The sequence below is a fragment of the Alosa sapidissima genome, chromosome 3, assembly GCF_018492685.1.
Source record: "Alosa sapidissima isolate fAloSap1 chromosome 3, fAloSap1.pri, whole genome shotgun sequence".
NCBI classification, from domain to species: Eukaryota; Metazoa; Chordata; class Actinopteri; order Clupeiformes; family Clupeidae; genus Alosa; species Alosa sapidissima.
The window spans coordinates 1,844,441-1,852,917 of record NC_055959.1 but is presented as its reverse complement, the minus strand read 5'-3'; the positions used below and the strand labels follow the sequence as shown (position 1 = coordinate 1,852,917).

General features: G+C 44.2%; 1 protein-coding gene across 4 annotated transcripts; it reads right to left on the bottom strand.

Moving 5' to 3' along the window:
- Positions 1 to 236: 236 nt before the first annotated feature.
- Positions 237 to 8,256, bottom strand: luc7l3 (LUC7-like 3 pre-mRNA splicing factor). Of its 4 annotated transcripts, none has more exons than XM_042087341.1 (11): positions 8,022 to 8,256; positions 6,566 to 6,632; positions 6,414 to 6,453; positions 6,174 to 6,318; positions 5,879 to 5,953; positions 5,260 to 5,379; positions 4,727 to 4,888; positions 4,054 to 4,400; positions 3,541 to 3,737; positions 2,881 to 3,080; positions 237 to 885 (listed from the first exon to the last, which is right to left on the bottom strand). In XM_042087341.1, the coding sequence occupies exons 1-10, from the start codon at positions 8,118 to 8,120 to the stop codon at positions 2,914 to 2,916; spliced, it is 1,419 nt and encodes a 472-aa protein (XP_041943275.1). In that variant the 5' UTR covers positions 8,121 to 8,256; the 3' UTR covers positions 237 to 885; positions 2,881 to 2,913. The 4 variants fall into 4 exon arrangements, with proteins under 4 accessions (XP_041943275.1, XP_041943274.1, XP_041943277.1 ...); XM_042087340.1 differs by having other exon boundaries at positions 5,879 to 5,956; positions 8,022 to 8,255; XM_042087343.1 differs by having other exon boundaries at positions 5,275 to 5,379; positions 8,022 to 8,255.
- Positions 8,257 to 8,477: the final 221 nt, after the last annotated feature.

The following is an 8,477-nucleotide window of genomic DNA, read 5'->3' as shown; positions in this document are numbered from 1 at the left end:
TTAAAAGAGGGTTACATGTTCTAGTTCATGGCAAACGTAGCTTTGAGATACTCGTAAGTTGTGAAAATTGAGTTTCAAATTCAGTGTGCTTAAAAGCAACCACACAAGAGTGTGTGTGTGTGTGTGTGTGTGTGTGTAAGCTATTGCTTAATTAACGTTAGTAGCATCTAACGTGTGGTACATTACAAAGTCAAACCCAAACCAGTTTAATACTCAAGTAGACAATTAAGAGACTGTTCATTTTCAAACATTTTATTCAAGACAAATACATGTTCTTAAGATTTGAACAAAATTGAAAAAATAAAATAACTCACTTCTCAAAACTAAACGTGACTGATTGGGGTATGCCTTACAGAGGGGAAGAGAAAAATGGAACCTTCTTGCTGTCCATTCCTAACACTGTACAAATGCTTCAAACCGAGACTGAAGGGCAAAAATAGTGACATGAATACCATTACTTTACAAACTGAAAAGAATAAAAATAAAATAAAATAAAACATGCCACGGGTACAGCTTTCATTTTTATCCTGAATGCTGGTGAACAAAGTAAGTGTAGACCTTAAAACACACTTCTCCTCTACCTGGTTTTTGTGTACTTTCATTTTTAATTCATAGCAGTAGTTAAGACGGGAAAGACATTATTAACAGAAATGAACACTACAGGTCCTGTCAATGTAGCTGCAAAAAAGGGCAACCTCTCTTAAAACATGTTTTTATTTTGCTAAATCTGTTTTTGTTTTGTTTTATGGTTTTATTATTATTTTAAACTGTCAACAGGCCACTACACATCTGTGGGTCACCTTGTTTTAAGCAGCAGAGTTGCGTGTTCTGGTCAGGGGAGGTCTTCGGTTCTTCTGTTCTCCTGTCAGGGCGATCCAGGGGTTCCTGACGTGCACAAACGTTCAGAGAGAAAACCAGATTAGAACGGGAGACGCCACATGTCCGCGTCAGGCAAGCAGGCTGCTCAATATGCACCACAAACCACTTCAAAATAAAAAATAAAATAAAAAAGGAAATCTGCTCAAAAAGGAACACTGGCATTTCACAGAGGCGTCACCATAAGGACGCCAGGGCAATCCACATGACCCATGAACCAGGAGCGGAGGACATGACTGACTGCATCAGAACATGATGAGCACAGCTCATCATGAGCTAGACCGTAACAACCCTTTTTTTTAATGCTTGCACTAGATGCTCAAAATGTAAAACAAATAGACAGAATGGAATATAGAGAGAACAGAAAAGAGAGCGAGAGATTAAGAAACAAGCGAAAGAAAGAAAGAAAGTAAGAAAGAGAGAGAGAAGTAGTCTGCCATTTTAAAATCATTTGGAGGAAAGCACAAGGCTGAGAGGAAGGCCTGAGGTACTAAGGTGGAAGATGTCAACCTGGAGGTTAAGACTAGCCCATTTAATATCCCCTCATCTGTGCAATCAGCATGCAGACATCCATCTCACGATACAGCCCCACAGTTGCAGAGTGCTAAGTGAATTACTGTGGCAGAGGACAATTGTTAACACTTACTTATTTAGCAGTTTGTTACGCCACAGATGGGGAAGAGGCTGTGATAATGAAACTGAAAGCTATAGATTGATCAAATAGGACTGGGCCTCGGCAACAATTCTATCTGTGCTGGAGCTACAGCCCCTAGCTTTAACACCCTGTTTATTCTTTCAGGAGGAAAAGGCCCAAGTGTCAGATTTGGGGATATAAATTGGGATCTTTAAACTTTTTCTTTGTTTAAAAATTGTGTATCTTCTGGTGGGCAGCCTTCTCATAACACAAAACCACAACGTAAAATCTTAACTGTGTCAACAGAACATAATAAAACAACAAAACAAAAATAAAAAGTACATCAAGCTTCTGAAAAAACGTTCACAGGCAACAGCATTCAGAATAAATATGGATGTGGGTAAAGAAAGGAGTACCTTGGGTGAGTACCTGCACAGTTTGACAGTATCCTTGATTTTTAATTTGGCTTTTTCATGAGAGGGGGGGAAGAGTCGCTCACAACACCAACGCTGTGGTATGAGGTATGGAAGTCAGCTGCAATTATTCATTAGCCCTATACTTCCACTCCCACAATGCTATCTGGCTTGTCCAGTTTAAGAACACTGCGTTAAAATGCAAGGCAATGAAGCACAAAAAAAAGACGGCACACATCCTGTCGTCACTGGGAGGAAAGAGAGGCGGGACTGCAGTTTAATGAATTAATGAGTCATTAGTTTGTCTTAAAGACTCGTTTTCAGATACACCTTTAAAAAACAGTACTGAGAGTTTGAAAATACTGATTGACATGGGAGAAGGGACTTAAAAAAATGCTGTGTGCCTATATATGTCTGAGCATATATAGACACACAAACCATTTTGTAATGCTTGATATAATGGGGCTTATATGACTTTATGAACTACTGTTTACTGTCAGCATAGATGGGTTTTTCATTAGCAGTTCAGCTTGAGACAGCACAAAGCAATGGCCACAAAAAGTCATATCATAAGAGTTAAAAATTTGGAAGAGAAACTGGTCTAGAGAGACACATGTATGTTATGACCGATACAAAACGAAGTACCTCCGAGCACGTTTCTCAGGGCTACACTGGCTTTTCCCTCTGGCTTTGAGTTTCTGTCTACCTTCTTCCATCTTCAGTGCATACTTACGATGCACTAGCCAAAAAAAACAGGAAGACAAATCAAAAGACATAACTGAAAGTAAAGGAGGGAAGGTAAGGGAGGGGAGGGAGGAGGTTGTGTGTGTGGGGGGAGGGGGTTGTTAGGGATGGCAGTGGGGGTATGGTGGGGAGAGGGGGGGAGGGAAGGAGTGGGGTGGGGTGGGGGGGCAGGGGGGAGGAGAGAGCCAAGCTGGAGGGGGACTCTGCACTTACCTGGGCCTGATCTGAGGTCCTATCAGATCAGTTTTAATTGGACTGAGTGTCACCTTCAGATTGGATGTCTTCGCGCGTGCCATTGAGCTCGGCTTTGGGAGCATCTACCTCCATGGACTCGGCCTTGGGGAGCTCGCTGGCCTTGTCGTCACTAGACGGCGCCTTTTTGCTGGTGCGCCTCTCCTCACCGTCCTTGTGGTCTGGAGGAGACACCAGCACAGCACACCACAGCACAGCTGATGAACTCAGATACAGTAAGTGTAACATACTGATATATCACTGTATGCCTGCAATGCTAAATAAATAGTACAATGGGGATGGCCTTTTAATCAAATTAATGTATAAACATGAAGTTGTGCGTCATGTTATTGAAGGAGAGTAAAGTTGCTTCCCTGAAGATGAGTTAGATGTAGGCTACAGTTAAGTTATGTTGGCCATTCATTCATACACATGTGGCTGAACAACACATTATGTATGTAATGACATGTCAATAGACACTCAAGTCTCTAGGTAAGCTTACCTTTAAACAATGACAAGGCTATAAAAGATCTGGCTTATCAGATTGCTACCTAAGAAAATCTGGACCAGTGTGGTCTAGTTGTCTGAAGTGGAACAGCTACTTGTTAAAATGAAGGTGAGAAAGCTGGAGCTGGTTCTGACCTTTGTCTTTGGAGGATCGGTCCTTGTCCTTCTCCCTGTCCTTGTCGCGGTCCCGCTCACGCTCCCTGTCCCTGCTCCGGCTGCGGTGCTTGTGGGACTTGCGCTCCGAGCTGCGGGACCTCCTCCTTTCCCTGCTGCGTGAGCGCTTCCTCCTGTCGGATCGGTCCCGGCTGCGCCTCCTCTCTCTGTCGCGACTCCTGTGGCCACACACACACCACTCTTCATTTAATCTATTCCAACGTGACACTTCTCTTGGCTTCTCTCTAGATCATTAACCAACCTCACTCATAAATGGCAAAGGGCGGCTATTCAAATTTCCGAGAACTAAAAGGACAAGTTGTCCCACCTTAAATTGCTGCAATATGAACACTGATGTCATACTCTTCATACAGTGTTTGGACTACTGACTATATAGCACAACACACTCACACATTTACTCTGAATCTATATAAAAATCAACAGTTCCTGTATGGCCAACAGTAGTGCTTGCTGTGTGTCAAGTGGCAGTAATACCTGCTGCGTTTGCGCTCGCGCTCACGGTCCTTGCTCCTGGAACGTTTGCGGTCTCTCGAGCGACTCCTCCGGCGGTCTGACGCCCGGCTGGAGTGTCTGCTGTGTGAGCTGCTGCGTCTGCCCCGTCGCTCGCGGTCCCTCTCCCGCTCGCGCTCTCTCTCCCTTTCACGCTCGCGCTCTCTCTCCCGCTCCCGCTCCCTTTCCTTCTCCTTCTCACGCTCCTTCTCCTTCTCCTCCTCTTCCTTGCGCTTCTTCTCGCGCTCCTCTCGCTCGCGCTCCCGGTCTTCGCGCTCCTTGCGCAGGTTGGTGTCCTGCTCGGGTTCCTCGGAACGCCTCCGCAGTTTCTCCTGCGAGGGGGAGAAGGCCGTCAGTATAACAGGGTATACATCACCACATACGTGTAGTCCAAAACACAGTAGGTTAGCCAGACCAGAACAGAGGCCCAGCCACTCTAGACCTAGGTTATCATAAAAACTACTTCCAGAGAGCCTGCAAAGTTTTCACTATACTATTTTCACTTTCTCACGATGATATTGTGGGACTGAAGCCTATGCAGTGTGACCCACATTATTATACGATCCCACCTGAAAGATGACAACTAGTCTGCACCAACAGTATAAGTCGCAGGCCTCATCAAAGTGATCCACACACACACACACACACACACACACACCTTTAGCTCCTCTACAGTAGATTTGATCTTGGCATAGCCCATGTGCTGCTTGCCCATCAGGTGGTCATCCACCCGGGACTGGGCATCGCCCACGATGAGGAAGGCTCCACACACCTCACACACCTCCATCTGCTTCTCCTGAGCCGCAAAGCTCTCAATCGTCTGGTGGGGGGAATAAGGAGAGAGGTCGGCAAAAACAATACTTTAAGGCAGTCAAGGTGAGCTAGATAAAATAGTACTGAAGTATAAAAACATTGAAATAAATGTATTGTTATGGGCAGGTTTTAGAAAGTAAAGTCAGCCTTGCTAGCATCTGCTGTTATCAGTATTGAACACTAAACTATAGAGTCATCTCCAAACTGTACATACTGAATGGGTGAGCATATGTTGGCCTGTGTAAGACTGTGTACCGGTATTAACAGTACGCACCATCAGCACAGCTGTGGAGTGCCCTATGGACTATATTTAAGCCTGAGTATGTGTGTGGCAGCGAATGAGAGGTGTTGAGACAGGAGAATGGCGCGAGTCCTTACGTCCGTGGGACTCACCGAGGGGGTGGAGCTGAGCTGCTCCCTCTCGTCCTTCAGCTGCTCCACCAGCTTCATCATGCCCTGCGCCTCCTCCACCCGACCCTCCGAGCCCAGCTCCTCAATCTGCACAGCACAGGCACAAAGCCACGGGGAACAAACAGATGTCAGCTACAGCACATCACATCCCACCCCCACCATTATGCAGCACATCATACAGCCCAGCTACAGCACATCACACGGCCCACCCCAGTGAAACTGAGGTCAGCTGCAGCAGATCATACACCCCAGTGGTTCTCCATCCGGCTGCTGAGATTCTCTTGCATCACATGTTTCCCATCTTTCCCTGTTCTGGAAAACCTGCTTGCACTCTCAATCTCCTAGAATCACCATTAGCTGAGCATATCTACAGTAATTAATCCAAAAGTATTTTAGTTGCACCTATCTCAGTGAAAGGTATTTGATTGGGTCAGGAAAGAGAGAAGATATTTCGGGACAGGGAGGTCCAGGGGTAAGACTGAGTATGAGAGGAGTATGGGAACACCATGGTGGTTTCTGTTACTGCAGCTGCTCTATATAATGACTAGCAACAGCACCATCCCATTCACACAGCACACAGGCTTACCTGCAGGACCAGCTCCTCAATCTTCTCTGTCAGAACCAGGGCCTTCTCCTCATTCTTTGTTGATGGACCAGGTCCCTGCTATTAAGGAGTACGCATAAGCATGTTGTTAAGAACACATAACCTCTTCGTTAAAAAAAAAAGAAGCAGAGTTAACACATCTTAAAACCATTACTCGTCATTTTTGTTGTTAAAGTCAAACTACTATATACCATCTATTTTTGATAGCATGACATAAGATTGCGTTGTGTAACACTTGTTTTGCCACCAGATTACATTGAGAAAGTGGGGAACTTACCCCAGCGGCCTGCTGTGCCTGTGACAAAGCCAGCCTGGCATGGCCCCTGCGAATCCTTCGCTCCACCTCAGCCAGCAGACTCTGCAGGTACCGCAGGAAGTCCCGCTCATAGCCTTCCTTCATGAAACGCGAGCTCTTTTCATACCTGATGCACACAAAATACACGTCATTCTTTCCCATTTACCCACATAGAGAGGTTCTTTAAAATGTGAACACCTATGGACACAACACACCACTTACAATTTCCTAAGGTTTTCATCATGGATCTTTTCACAAGGACCTGTGAAGCACAGTAAGTAACATGATAAGTATATTCAATATATATTCAATTCAGTATATATATTTTGTGAGTGTTTCTGTACTGTGTACGGTAAGGTCAATCCTTTACTTACCCAGATCTGATCGGGTGTTTGTGAATAGCTCGGCAGGACAGAATCCACACAGGTAATATTTACATACCTACAAGAGAGAAAACAATTGAATAACTAAGCATCAAATTAGGCATAAGTGCTTACAGAAAACCAGGAAAATGTGCCTGAAATCTAGCCAACCGAACAAATAGAAATACAACACTGCTGAACACCGATTCTGTGTTCATTTCCCTAAATCACTTTTGAGTAAGAATTTACCTGATACCACATAAAGCTGTGGTTTTCTCAATAAAATACGACACTGGGTCCACTTTAAATACATCAGTGTAAATAAGAACTGACAATCCCAACAATACATTTCCAAACTTTTAAATCTGTGCGTTCTCTCGTGCGAGTGACCGAGCAAGCCTGTTGTATAACAGGTGAGTCGACATGTTTCCATGAACATAACGCTGAGCAACCAAACTGAAAGGAACTTAGCGACAGATGCACTGTTGCATCGGCTCATTTGACATCTGTGCTGGGCGTAGTGTCACTAATGCTATGTTACAGTTTGACTAACTTGGCATAATTATACTATATCGGCATATTATCTACTTTCAGTTCAATCATAAGCCAAGCGTACTGACGTTAGCGTCAGGTAACGTTAAATGGGGATCATGTCCGACCGACATTCGCAGCACCGCCAACTGTTGTAGTTAGTTAGCAAGCTAACCAATGGTAGATACTGAATCATACGTAAAATGTAATTATTGCTTGGGAAGTTTAACGTGTCAGTATTGTGGGAACACGGGCCTGGTCGTTAACAAAGGTCGCACAATGGGCGGGAATGGTTGCTTAACATGGCAGGCTGATGGTTTCGCTGCATCTCGTCGTCAAGGCTGGGTTGCTAGGTCTCCACTCAATCGCCTGCCTAACTGTAGCATAACTTGCTAACAAATCCACTTGCTAGAGAGAGAGAGCTATCCAATAACGGCATCACTACTAGCTTATGTAGCAACTACTTGTACTTGTAGCAACTATGGCTAACTGATAGACAGCATGCTAATGGCGATAGCAAATGTTAACAGAGGTGCAGGATTTTCTTTAACAACTAGCAGTGCTCCAAGATTAAAGTTACCAACTCAAAAACGTGATTAAACACACAACAATGTCAGTTATTTTAGCAATAACACAGCATCAATCTTAATTCCGTGGGTTAGTCTTACCCCAATCGCAAGGTCTTAGGGATAGACACATTGTGCTAACTAGGTATCGATAGCAAGGTGGCTAGAACCATGGCTAAGTAATATATAAACTTACATTAATCCTGACTGATGTTAAAGATATTTTGCCGATTGACTTATTTTCACTTCTGTTCAGACTTAACATACCACATGAAATACACTCTCTGTTGTCGCGTGCATATTACTATCTTGTCAACTAAATGTTAACGTTAGCTATGCTAAATCAAGTTAACGTTAAGTGGCTCACTCACAGTCTCGTGGTCCCAGCGGACATTACTTCGTTTCTCGTCAGGGGCCAAATTTCTATCCCGGCCCATTAACTCGTCGAGTAACTGGGCAGCAGAAAGCATTTTGACAGAGAATAGTTCGCTATTCACATAAAATTCTTCTTTTTCAGCATTTAACTTAAACACTACTTTGCGCTTCCGACAACACCAACAAAATGGCAGCTGCCTCGACACCGTTTACCCAGCATGCATCTGAAGCATGTGTGTGGTGTCAGAGAATGTGGTGTGATAGTTGTGATGACGGCGGTTCGGAATGACCCCGCATCCTTGGAAGGTAGAGCCAGACAAACGTTTAATATGGCTCTTAGTGAAAATATGTAGACTATGATACATACTTCATACATGATGATATTCAGGGGTTAAATTGGGCCTTCATTCATGGTGTTGAATATGGTGATAACTAGCCTAGGCCACTACTAC